The sequence below is a fragment of the Ursus arctos genome, unplaced genomic scaffold (assembly GCF_023065955.2).
Source record: "Ursus arctos isolate Adak ecotype North America unplaced genomic scaffold, UrsArc2.0 scaffold_24, whole genome shotgun sequence".
Classification (NCBI taxonomy): domain Eukaryota; kingdom Metazoa; phylum Chordata; class Mammalia; order Carnivora; family Ursidae; genus Ursus; species Ursus arctos.
The window spans coordinates 19281645-19292790 of NW_026622919.1; the positions used below are offsets into that span (position 1 = coordinate 19281645).

At 61.3% G+C, this 11146-nt stretch overlaps 2 protein-coding genes across 3 annotated transcripts; both read right to left on the reverse strand.

Annotated features, from left to right (window-relative positions):
* Window positions 1-969: 969 nt before the first annotated feature.
* HSD17B1 (hydroxysteroid 17-beta dehydrogenase 1) lies at window positions 970-2839 on the reverse strand. Of its 2 annotated transcripts, XM_026512797.4 has the most exons (6): window positions 2743-2839; window positions 2468-2635; window positions 2171-2350; window positions 1955-2048; window positions 1312-1489; window positions 970-1222 (listed from the first exon to the last, which is right to left on the reverse strand). In XM_026512797.4, exons 1-6 carry the CDS (start codon window positions 2837-2839, stop codon window positions 1001-1003), a joined length of 939 nt encoding a protein of 312 aa, XP_026368582.1. In that variant the 3' UTR covers window positions 970-1000. The 2 variants fall into 2 exon arrangements, with proteins under 2 accessions (XP_026368582.1, XP_026368581.1); XM_026512796.4 differs by having other exon boundaries at window positions 2171-2635.
* A 103-nt stretch (window positions 2840-2942) lies between these two features.
* NAGLU (N-acetyl-alpha-glucosaminidase) lies at window positions 2943-10240 on the reverse strand. The gene is made up of 6 exons (XM_026512793.4): window positions 9801-10240; window positions 8155-8302; window positions 7238-7384; window positions 6968-7053; window positions 5744-6000; window positions 2943-4819 (listed from the first exon to the last, which is right to left on the reverse strand). The coding sequence occupies exons 1-6, from the start codon at window positions 10223-10225 to the stop codon at window positions 3609-3611; spliced, it is 2274 nt and encodes a 757-aa protein (XP_026368578.2). The 5' UTR covers window positions 10226-10240; the 3' UTR covers window positions 2943-3608.
* Window positions 10241-11146: the final 906 nt, after the last annotated feature.

Consider the following 11146-nt stretch of genomic DNA (forward strand, 5'->3'; position numbering starts at 1 on the left):
AGCGGCCAGCAGTCAACGGCCCAGAGAAGACCATTACCTGGAGGAAGCAGCAGGCCAAGATGCCATACCTCCCCCCCACAAAACCCCAGCAGCTTCCTCTCTAGTCCAGCTTCCCAAGTTCTCTGCAGGCCCCTGCCCACTCCAAATGGTCATTTCCTTCCCCGGCCCCATCTCCTGGCCACCTCTGTCCTTCCTCTGCCTGCAACTTCATGGCCTAGTCTGCACCTGTTCTCCACCCCTCCTCCAGCAACCTAGAGGGAGATTGGCCCCACAACTCTGCAGGCCCTTCCCCTGGCTTCAGGAAGGACAGCCCACTGGGCAGACAGCCTGGTCTGGATCCTGAGCTGAACCTCCAGGTGAGTGGCAGCTTCTGGGCTGGTGGGGATCCCTCCAGCTGAGTTTTGTCTAGGGCAGGGGCATAGAGGAGGAGGAGTGGAGCTGTATCCTTTTGACTCGCTTAGCCTTGTTTCTTCTTTACACATCTGGCTTCCACACAGGAACACGATTACAACAGTAACACCACTAGGAGTAGTAATAACAGCGGTGCCTGCTATTAAGACCTCCATCCCAGCACTTCCAGACAGTACCTCAATTAATCGTTCATACACTCCGTGACATAGGTCTTATACCCATTTTACAGATAAGAAAACAGACTCAGAGAAGATAAGGGCTTTGCCTGAGGTCCCATGACTAGTGGGGGCCAAGTCACAACCCGACTCTCCCCCTTCCCGGGCCCACTAAACTGCTGCAGACATCCCTTGGGAATCCAGGGACCACTCTCCACCCTGCCCTTCGGCGGGGCTAGCTCCTTCTTCTTTCTGAGCCTCGGTTTCCGCATAGCTATAACCGGGGCTAAGCACGATCTTTCCAGATCACCCACCCGCAGCACGCGCCACTTGTCGCCCAGGTGCGGTGCAGCCAGCAGCCTGGCTCCGTCCCCCAGAATCGCGAGACCCTGGGGCACCAAGGAGAGAGCGGCAGACAGCGGCGGGTCAAGCGTTTATTGCGGGGCGGCGGCGGGAGGAGCGCGGAGCTCGGGGCCGCCCGGGGCCGCGGCGCTCTCCTCCTCCGCGGGCTCGTCGGCGAACACCGCGCGGTGCATGGCGGCAACGTAGCTGCAGCCGCTGGGGTCGGCCAGGCGCAGGTGCGCCAGGGGCAGGAAGCTCTCGGTGCTGAAGTAGCGCAGCGCCGGGCGCGGGGCGCGCAGCGCGGCCAGGAACACCTGCAGCGGCGAGAGGAGGCGCACTGGCCGGGGCTGGCCGCTGTCCCCCGCGCGCCGTCCCTGCTTTCCGGGCCCCGCCCGGCGCCTACCTCGGTCACCTCCTCCGGGTCCTGCGCCGCCTCGCGGAAGATCCGCTCCAAATGGCGCTGGTAGCGGGAGAAGAGGTCGCGGGTCTCGGCGTCCGCGCCGTCCAGCGCCCCGCCCGGGACGCTCTCCAGCTTCTCCAGGAAGGCGGTGCGCACCGGGCCGCACTCGATGAGGCTCACGCTGCGGGCGCAGAGCGACGAGTGCGCGGGGGCGCAGCCAGCGGGCAGGACCCCAGCACCGCCGCCGGGAAGGGGGAGGCGGGCGGGACGAGGGTCTGTAAGCCCGCGACAGGCGCCGAGGTAACCAGAGCCTTTGAAAAGCGGTTTGCTGCGCGAAAACCATCCCTGCCTCTCCCCCGCCCCACAGCCATTTGGGGGTGTGAGGGAGATTTGCATCAGAATTCCAACCTGGCTGGCTCCCTTACTGTGTGGCCTTGGGCCAGTCACCTAACCTCTTCGGGGCCGGAGCTTCCCAGCGGGATGGCAGCACAGGTGCGATAACCCGTGCAGAGCCCTGGCACACCGTCAATGGGAGCCGCAGTGGGGAGGGGCCAGGGAGACCGCCTGAGAGAGGCTCCAACAGGACAGGGGGCTAGAGTTCCCAAAGTCAGGGGTCAGGGGTTCCGGGGCCGGGGCGGTAACTCACTGGACCCCGAAGGGCGGCAGCAGAACCGCCAGACTCTCACATAGACCTTCGATCGCGAACTTGCTGGCGCAGTAAACGGCGTTGAACGGCAGCCCTTCGAGGAGAGAAGAGGCTTTGGAGGCGCATCTAGGAGGGTCTCCACCCGGAGCCCACTGCAGCCCGTGGCACTGCCGCCAGGCCCCGCCCCTCCCGCTCGCCCCGCCCCATTCCACGCACCCATCAAGCCGCCCATGCTCCCGGTCACCAATACGCGTCCCGAGCGGCGGCGCTTCATGTCCGGCAGGAAGGCCTGCAGTGTCCGCACCGTCCCGGCCACGTTCACGTCCAGCACGGACCCCACGGTGCCAGCCGCATGCATCTCCAGCGGCCCGAGCAGGCCCCGCCCCGCATTACACACTGAGGGGAGAGAAGTCAGACCCTGCCTGCCTCTCTGTCCTCTTTGTGTTCCCGGGGGCATTTTGGTTTGGACACAGCGCCAGACAGGCTCCTGCACACGTGTTGTGGGGGGCTCACCCAGCACGTCCACGCGGCCCTCGGTCACGCGTGCCCGGGCAGCGGCCACAGAATCTGCGTCCCTCACATCTAGCTGCAACGTCTCCAGGGAGTCAGGAGGGCACCCTCGGGACCGGGCCGCCTCCCACAGAGGGCCCTGCGCCCCCAGGTCCCGCAGCGTGGCATACACTGGAGATTCGGAAAGAAACGGAGGATCTGAATTCCCTGCTTACCCCTACCTGGGTGCCCTTGGAGCAGGGGCTGCTCCTTTCTCTCCACCCCAGCCCCTCATATACCTTTGAAGCTCCGGGAGGGGTCGGATGCCAGACGCAGGGCCAGGTGCAGGCCAATGCCCGAGGAGCAGCCGGTGATGAGCACGACCGTGCGGTCCATGAGGCGACAAGTGGGGAGAGGCCCGGGAGTGCAGGGCTCAGGTCTCTGAGCTAGATTATCACCTGCTTTGCCCCGCCCCCGCCCTTGGGGTCCCCACCCCTTGTTGTGTCTCCAGCCTAATCTCAAGGTTGAGTCCTCCTTCGGGTCTGGGGCCTACTCTCCCCAGCCCGCTCCTGGTCAAGGCGGAGATGACGCCACTGCTTGGAATACCCCTTCTTCAGTGGCTCGTCAGAGGTAGGGCAAAGTTTTGCAACAGGAGATGTGGGCTCTCGTGTGGGCACTGAGTGCCCTGGGCACATCTTCCCCTGGGTGTGCCTCTGTCCCATAGGGACAATTATAAGTTCCAAAGTTTGCTGCTGAGGGTGTGAAAGTAAACGTTTTGGGAGGGCATTCCCGGTTCCAAGGTCGGGTGTTAGTATCAGAAATGGGGAGGCCGAAGCAAGGGCGCAGGGAAAAACAGCCTCACACTGGGTCCGTCCTCTAGCCCCGAGTCCTCCCAGGCATCACGGTAGTGACATTCTGACAGACAGGCCCAGGTGGTTCACCAGTTTATTAAGTTGTATTAAAACAGTACTTTGATCCCAAATTTGGGGTGGTGGAGGAGGGCAGCTCACCTCCGTCCCAATTTCCCAGGCCTGATCCTCCGGCGGGTCTTGAGTTCCTTTGCCCAGGCCTGAGGCCCTCCTGGGATGCCCGTCTAGCTCCAGGCCCTGGGAACCCGCCCAGGCCTGGAATTTGGGAAGACGGCCACCCAGGGGTGGTTCATGGGTCACAAGGAGCCAGCCACCAACCGGGGGTAATATTTGAGGAAGAGCTTCTTGGCCAGGTCCACAGTGTCCCCTTGGGGCTGGCTGGGATACCTCTGTGTGCTGAAGACGAAAGCCTGCTCCAGCTGGAAGGCATTCTTGTCGAACTGGTGCTGCTGGAAGGGAAGGCCCTGGGCCAGGCTCTCCACCAGCATCTCCATGAAGAGCCCCCAGCGGGGGGCGTAGTAGTCAGCCACCAGCCCGGCCAGCTGCTTGTTGGCATAGTCCAGGATGTTGCCCTCGGGCCCCCACAGGGTCAGCTGGTAGCGGCCGTTCTGCTCGTAGAAACGGGCCTCGGCCTCGCTGACGGCGGCCGCCCGGGCCTGCTCCAGCCAGCTGCCCAGCAGGAAGCGGCGGTCACTAGCCAGCACTTTGTCCAGCGCGGGCAGAAGCTCGTAGACCAGGCGGCCCGCCACCCTCAGCAGGGGGACCAGCTCCTTGTTCAGGTAGGCGGCCCTGGCCTCCTCATAGTACAGGCTGACCAGCTCCTGGGCCGCCTGGCGGGTGACGTCCAGCAGGTCGTAGCGGAAGCTGGGGCTGGCGGCCAGGGTGGGGGTGGCTGTCAGCAGCAGCCGCCAGGCCTCAAACACATCGGACCGGTTGTACCAGACGGCGGTCGCCATCTGGAGGGACGGCCTCCGGACCAGAGGGCTGCGATTGTGCCCGCTGCAGGCCTCCCCAGAGCAGTTGTAGACGCTCCTGAGAAGCAGCCGCCACGCGGCCTCTGTGTCCTTGTGGGCGACTCCGTACCGCCGGGCCGCAAAGCTGGTCACCCAGGCCTCCAAATCGGCCACTGGGTCCTTCCGCCAGCCCAGCTCCGCCATGAGGGCGTAGACCATTTCGTTCTGGCCGATGCCCTCAGGGGCCATGCCTGTGCCTGCCATAGTGGAATTGGGGAAGAGGCGGGCAGCCGCAGGACCCCGGTTCACGGCCTCCAGGGCCCCGAACAGACCGTGGTTGCCCCCAAAGTTATGCAGCATGCACCAGATAAAGGGCTGGCCGTGGAAGGAGGCCGTTCGGGTGTACACAGGCTGGCTCTCAGCAAACAGGTCCAGAACCAAGAGGCGGCCATGGGGCACTGCCCCCAGCACGGCTCTCACCTGGGCCGGCCCCCAGAACTCGGGCTGGTGCTGGAAGAGCCAGCCTTGGAGCAGCCACACAGCCTCAGGGTCCACTGTGGTTGGGGCAGGGGGAGGGAGACAGAGAAGAGGACTGATGAGAGGAGAGAGGGCAGGGGAACGTTCACCCCATTCTACGGATGAGGAAACGGAGGTCCAGAGAAGTTAAATGACTCTGTCACGGAACACTCCTTCCTCTGTAACCCCCAAACCACAGGGCACTGCATCACACACACCCTTGCCATCCCCTCCTCCTCCCGGCTGGGAGCTCTAGGCCAGTGTTGTCAAGCTTTACGAAGCATCGAAATTACCCAGAAGGCTGGTTAAAACAGATTCCCGGGCCCAAGCCCAAGTCATTCCGATTTAGGACAATGTGCAGACCTGACAGGCTCTGAGACGAGGCTGAGGCCACGGGTCCTGGATCACACTCGGACCAGTGCTCTCGAGGCAGCCTGAACCAATGGGCTCCCTTCCTGGCTGACACAGAGGCCTCCCCACCCGGCCACTGCTGACCTGACCCCTCTCTACCCCTCCCCTGCAAGCGGCAGGAAGGAGCTCTGAGTTCCTTGAGCACCAGGAAGGGCACCCACCGGCTTTGAACACAACCCCTAACCTCTGGCCCGCATTACCTGCCTCAGCTCGGAGCAGAGCCCACCTGAAAGGCTTGCAATGGCCAGCACTTAATGGCACTTACTCTGAGCCAGGCATCGTTCTGCTTATGAGGTAGCCCCATTTTACAGACGAAGCAACTGAGGCACTGGGAAGAAGATAATTTGTTGCAAGTCACACAGGCCAGGGTTTGAGCAGGCTGCCTGGCTCCAGAGCTCACCTCCCAACCGCAGTGTGGTTAACTGAGATGGGGTGTGTGTGCAAGTGCTTGGTAAACGGTCAAGTGCTCTTTTCCCACCCCACTGACCTCTGCTGCGCCCCTGTCCCTGGGGAGGGGGGGCTCCCCTTCCCAGCTCCCCCTGGCACCAAACCTGTGATCATGGCCTGGTAGACAGAGGCCGTCGCTGCGGCAAGGTAGGAAGGCTCCGAGGAGGGGGGCTGCATCTCGTTGAAAGTGTCGGCCCCGTAGATGTGATCCGTGCCAAACTCTTTGGTCAGCTCCCGCAGGAAGAGGCTCCCAATGATAGGGAATAGAGGGTCTTCCGGAGCCAGGAGGAAGGAGCAGGAGTAGGAGCAGTTGAAGTGTCCCCAGCTGCCCAGCTGGGTGATGTTGACCTGAGGGAACACCCTAGTGGGGGAGGGCGCAGGGTGGAGGGGGCGTCCAAACATTGCCTGGAGGCTGACACAGTATTCATCACCAGCCTCTCTGGCTTGACTGCAGGTCCTGGAACTCATCCCAGTCTCCCGTGCCTCCGTGCCTTTGCACAGACTGTGCCCTTGGCTGGAGTCCTTTCCTCCTCCCTCCCTGCTTATGTACCTCACCTCATCTGTAGAGCTTCTGCTCTCTCTCCCCCTCCCACCGGCTGAAACAAGCAACACTCATTTTTCTAAGATTTGGCCCAGTGCTGCCTCTGCTCTGAGCCCTGGCTGCCCCTCTTCCCCAGGCAGAAGGGGCCTAGACAGAGAAGGGGACCCACATATATTCCTGCCCACATCACTGTAGTGTGCGCCCCTGCCAACCTCTCACCCAGCAGGGGCGGAACTCAGTGCACCTTTGTCGCTGCAGCCGCAGCGCCCAGCACAGAGCCTGGGAGGACAAGCGTCTGCTGAATGTATGAACGAGGCTCTTGCTACCCAGCCGAGAGGTGAAGGAGTGGCCAGCCAGGCCAGCAGCGTGCACTAAGCCTTGTGACGGTGGTGGGAAGCAGGTGCTCATGGGCACGAAGGAGGTGCCAACAAGGCCGGGCGCCCCAGCAAGGCTCCCTGAAGGAGGGGAGGTGTCCGCTGGGCCGTGAAGAATTTTCCCAGCCATAGGAGAGGAAGGGTCAGTGGCACAGAGGAGCAGAAAGGACAGAGGACCAGCACACCTCTACGAACCACTAAATAAGAGGCACCATTTGCTAAGACTGTGCCGAGCCATATGTACAAGTGAGGAAACTGAGGCACAGAGCAGTCATGTAACCTGAGTACAACAGCAGCGCCGGCATCAAGCCCAGGCCTACATGGAGAGCTTCAGTTCTTCTTTAAATCACATGTTGCAGGGAAAAATAAATCCCCTCTCTGAGCCAAGTAGGGGGGAAAGCGGGGAACGCTACCTGGTGAGAGCCTTGGGGACGTGCCCCGCGAAGGCAGGCAACACTGGAATCATGCCGAAGGAGCGCATCCGGTCCAGGATCCGATGCTGCGAGGAGGGGAGTGGAAGGTGGTGGGCGTCGCCCTGAGGTGGGACGCCCTCACTCCCCCGGGGCACACAGAGTGCCCAAGGCCTAGTTAAGAGCCCCGAGGCTGGCCAAATACCACGCTCCTTAGCCCAGGACCACGTAGTACTGTCCAATTCTGCCCCCTCTCCTTCCCCGTCCTTTTACCTGTAGGTAAAGCTGTTTGAGGTGCCAGGAGCGGGGCAGGGGGCCACCCCAGCTGTGCAGGTTGCCCATGCGCCCCCAGGCCAGGAAGGCAGGGCCAGTGAAGTACTCATCGATCTCTGACTGGGTCAGGCCCAAGGCCAGGTACACCTGAGGAGGAGGGCGGGCCCCACACGTAAATACATAGAAATACATTCATCTCTGTTCATGAATGCGTTCACTCTACACTCATTCATCTCTTCTCTGTGCTGAGCCCCAGAGTTACGAAGACAAACGTGGCCCTTGCCAGGAGCCCACAGTCCAGGAGAGACAGACCTGTGAACAGGTGAGTTGACTCATCGGTCAGCTTTGTTGCAAGGGTGAGGTGAGGCACAAGGGGCTCTCGCCAAACGGGGAAAGGGCCTTAGAAGGCTTCACTGGACAAGGCCGGCTAGAATGATGGGTGAAGCCAGCTCTGCAGGGAGACTAAAGAGTCCACTCCCACCTCCAGCAGCCAGAGCCCTCAGGGCCCAGGCATGGAAGCCCCCAGGGCAGGGGAAAAGCCTGGAACTGAGGGGAGCTCCTGCGTGTTGAGGGCAGCAGGTCTCCACCAGCTTTGCATCTGAGAAAGGACACTGGTGGAACTTAGGAGCCAGGAGTTCTGTTCAAAGGCTCTTGGGGGGGGGGGTCATCCAAGGAGAGGGGGCAAGAGACTGCACTGGGGCCATGAATGAGGATAAAGAGGATGAGGCAGATCAAGAGCTGCTGAGGAGACAGGATCCATGGAAGCGGCAGCCTGACCAGCTGTGGCGGTGGGAGAGGGGGGAGCCTGACTCCTTAGCGTTTCTAGTGAGGTGCTGGCGTGCAGGCCCCAGCAAGTGCTCCTCTGTGTTTGCTGCGGGGAGGCAGGGACACGGGGGCGGTGGGGGGGGGGCACGCACCCGCTGCCAGATGGCCTCCTGGCCGCTCCAGGCCAGTGCCAGGTTGATGCCATTCAGTGCCATCCAGTCTAGCTCCCGCTCCCAGCGGGCCCAGTCCCACCACACGAAGGAGTAGCTGTGCGTGCACACATTCTGGTAATAGCGGTACCTGCGGGTGGAGGCGTGAGCTGCAGCATGTCCCTGGGGGCAGAGGGGACGTCCCCCAACCTCCGAGGGTCCCCTGCCCTGGAACAACCCCCCACTACAGATCTAGCCCAAAGGGGAGGAGTTGTGACCCCTCTACTGCTTCACTCCAGGACCCACCTCAGGTGGCCCGGGGACTCAGTACTGAGGCAGGAGGGAAGGGAGGCTCGGGAGACAAGGTGACCAAAGTAAAGCCATTCTGGTTTTGGGCTGACCCTTACCCTAAAAATCAGCAGGTCATAAAAAGAGTTACAAGATCCCACTCGTGGAAAACTACAAGACCCCACTCCCTCCAGTAGTAAAAGCCACAAAGGTTGGACATTCTGAAAATTGCTCCCCATGGGTAATTCCACAACCCGAATCACAACCCTAAAGCAATGGAAAAATTAAAGGTTAAACCCAAAGTTAGGGGCACCTGGGTGGTTCAGTCAGTTAAGCATCTGCCTTCGGCTCAGGTCATGATCTCAGGGTCCTAGGACTGAACCCCTCATTGGGCTCCCTGCTCAGCAGGGAGCCTGCTTCTCCCCCTCCCTCTGCCGCTCCCCCTGCTTGTGCTCTCTCAGTCACTCTCTCAAAGAAATAAAGTCTTTAAAACGCCCAAAGTTAAAAAGTAAGCCTCTCCCTATATGGATAGCTAATTTGAAAAACTTATAAAACCCTTCTCTAGAGGCAAAGGGGTGTCCTCTTCCTCATCTGGGAGGAGAGATGGCTACTTTGTGAAGTGGCACCTTTCTTACTTTCAGACTTAATAAACCTTTGTCCCTTCTCTAAATGCCTTGCTCTTAAATCTTTCCCCCAAAAGCCAAGAGCCGTCTTAGGAGGAGCCTGAGGCCCTCGAGTCCGGGGCCTCGGCCTGTCCGGATCAGTTCGGGAGCGTCCGAGGCGCCCCCAGCTGTAGCCAGGCAGCTATCTGGGAGAGCACACTGCATTTCCAGCCAACTCTGCTAGAGCCCCCTTCTGCACAGTGTTTAAGTGCTCTATGGCAACACTGGTCCCTGTCCTGGAAGGGGGGGGTCCCTCTCCCCACAGTCTAATGTGGAGACAGGTGTGTGCACACACCACCTCCCTGCGGTGGGACAAGCGCCAGAACGGAGGCTGTGAGGGGGTGGGTGTCATTCCTCGGTGGGCATTTTCCAAGAGAAGGTGGAAGGAAAGGAATAGCATTTTCTGCACCACAAATTCTACGCCCGTCACGGTGCAAATCCTCACGACCAACACTGCGTGATAGATGTTATATTTCCATTTTTCAGATGAGCCCACTGAGGCTCTGAGAGGCTAAGTGACTTATTCAAGGACACACGGCTTTTAGAGGCAGGGCGACCCTAAAGCCCGCGCTCCGCTCAGTCTCCCTGCAGCAGCTGCCGCGGGGCGGGGAGGGGCCTCTGGAGCCCTGGGGCGGGAGGTGGGAGGCGGAGGCAGGTGCAGGCGGCCGCAGGGGGCGGGGGACCCGGCGGGCCCCGTACCTGTTGGGCGTGGCCTCGGTCAGCTCCTCCGGAACGGCGGGCAGCGGCTCCGGCAGGCGCAGCTGGGAGCCGGACCAGGCCACGTGGCAGCCGCAGAAGTCGCGCAGGTAGCGGTGCAGCCCCGCGGCGGCGGCCACGCCGCTGGAGCCGAGCACCCGCACCAACGCCCCGGCGCCGCCGCCGCTCAAGCGATAGGTGTCCAGGCCGGACTCGGCCGCCAGGGCGCGCTCCACCGACACCGAGAAGGCGGCCGCCGGCCCGGGCCCCAGCAGCCGGGCCAGCAGCGCCCGCACGGCCGCCGCCTCCCGGGCCTCGTCCCCGGCCGAGCGGCCCGCGGCGGCCAGAAGCAGGAAGCCCAGGACCGCCGCCACAGCTGCTGCCTCCATGGTCCTGCGGTCTCGGGCTGACCGGGGCCCGCGGGGCATCAATTGCGACTTGACTAGGGGGCGGGACGGTCCGCGTCCAATCAGCTGTGGGCCTCAGACCACGTGGCACAGAAGCTAGCGCAAGAGCCCGCTCCCGAGAGACCGCGCTTCCGGGTCCCCGACTGGAGCCCGGAGCGTGTCTTCAGACCGCACGTGGTGCGGGAGCGCGTGACCCGTGTCTTCAAAAGCACCGGCTGTGACCCGGTGCCCTTCACAAGCGCCTTCAGGTACCGTTGTTCCTGGAGGGTGTTCACATGTGATTTACTGTTCTCCATCCAGGCAACTGTCCAACAGATACTTTTATTTGGAGTTTTATTTTGTACCAGGCACTGCCACCCTCCTCTAGGGAAAACCTGGAAACCAAATACTTACATAAATTGAAAGGAATCCGGACGCCTGGGTGGCTCAGCCGTTTAAGCAGCTGACTCTTGACTTTGGCTCAGGTCATGATCTCGGGGTTGTGAGATCCGTCCTCACATGGGGTTCAGCAGGGAGTCTGCTTGAGCTTCTCTCTCCTTCTCCCTCTGCCCCCCTCCCCGCTCACGTGCTCTGAATAAATTAATTTAGTCCTAAAAAAATTGAATCTGTTCAAAGTCCACTCCCGCCCCCCCCCAGCAAAGCTTACAGACAAAACTCACAGGTGTCTGCACTTGGCCGTAACTCTGTTTCTCTAGGTTATGGTGCCCTCCACTCTCAGCCAGTAGACCCCAACTACAAAACATACTCTTCTCTAGTCTGACCACAACCCATATCCCGGATGAGCCTGGGACAGAGCCCCTCAAAGATTCTAACATCTGCTCTACCTGGCCAAGAGTCGACCTCCCCCGCCCATACCCCCTCCCCAAGGACACAGCTGCAGCCCTCTCACATCCTTCAAAACGCCTTAAAAATACCCAGACTGACAGAAACTCAGGTGACTTC

What these genes read in the sequence shown, in the direction of transcription:
- NAGLU (XM_026512793.4), bottom strand. Translation starts at nt 10,225, where the DNA reads ATGCCCCGCGGGCCCCGGTCAGCCCGAGACCGCAGGACCATGGAGGCA. An exon ending in AGGAGGCCATCTGGCAGCGG is followed by an intron (nt 7,385 to 8,154) that starts GTGCGTGCCCCC and finishes CCTCCTCCTCAG; the next exon opens with GTGTACCTGGCCTTGGGCCT. An exon ending in CTACCAGGCCATGATCACAG is followed by an intron (nt 4,820 to 5,743) that starts GTTTGGTGCCAG and finishes CCCCAACCACAG; the next exon opens with TGGACCCTGAGGCTGTGTGG.
- HSD17B1 (XM_026512796.4), bottom strand. Translation starts at nt 2,839, where the DNA reads ATGGACCGCACGGTCGTGCTCATCACCGGCTGCTCCTCGGGCATTGGC. An exon ending in GAGCATGGGCGGCTTGATGG is followed by an intron (nt 2,049 to 2,170) that starts GTGCGTGGAATG and finishes CTCTCCTCGAAG; the next exon opens with GGCTGCCGTTCAACGCCGTT. An exon ending in ACCCGGAGGAGGTGACCGAG is followed by an intron (nt 1,223 to 1,311) that starts GTAGGCGCCGGG and finishes TCGCCGCTGCAG; the next exon opens with GTGTTCCTGGCCGCGCTGCG.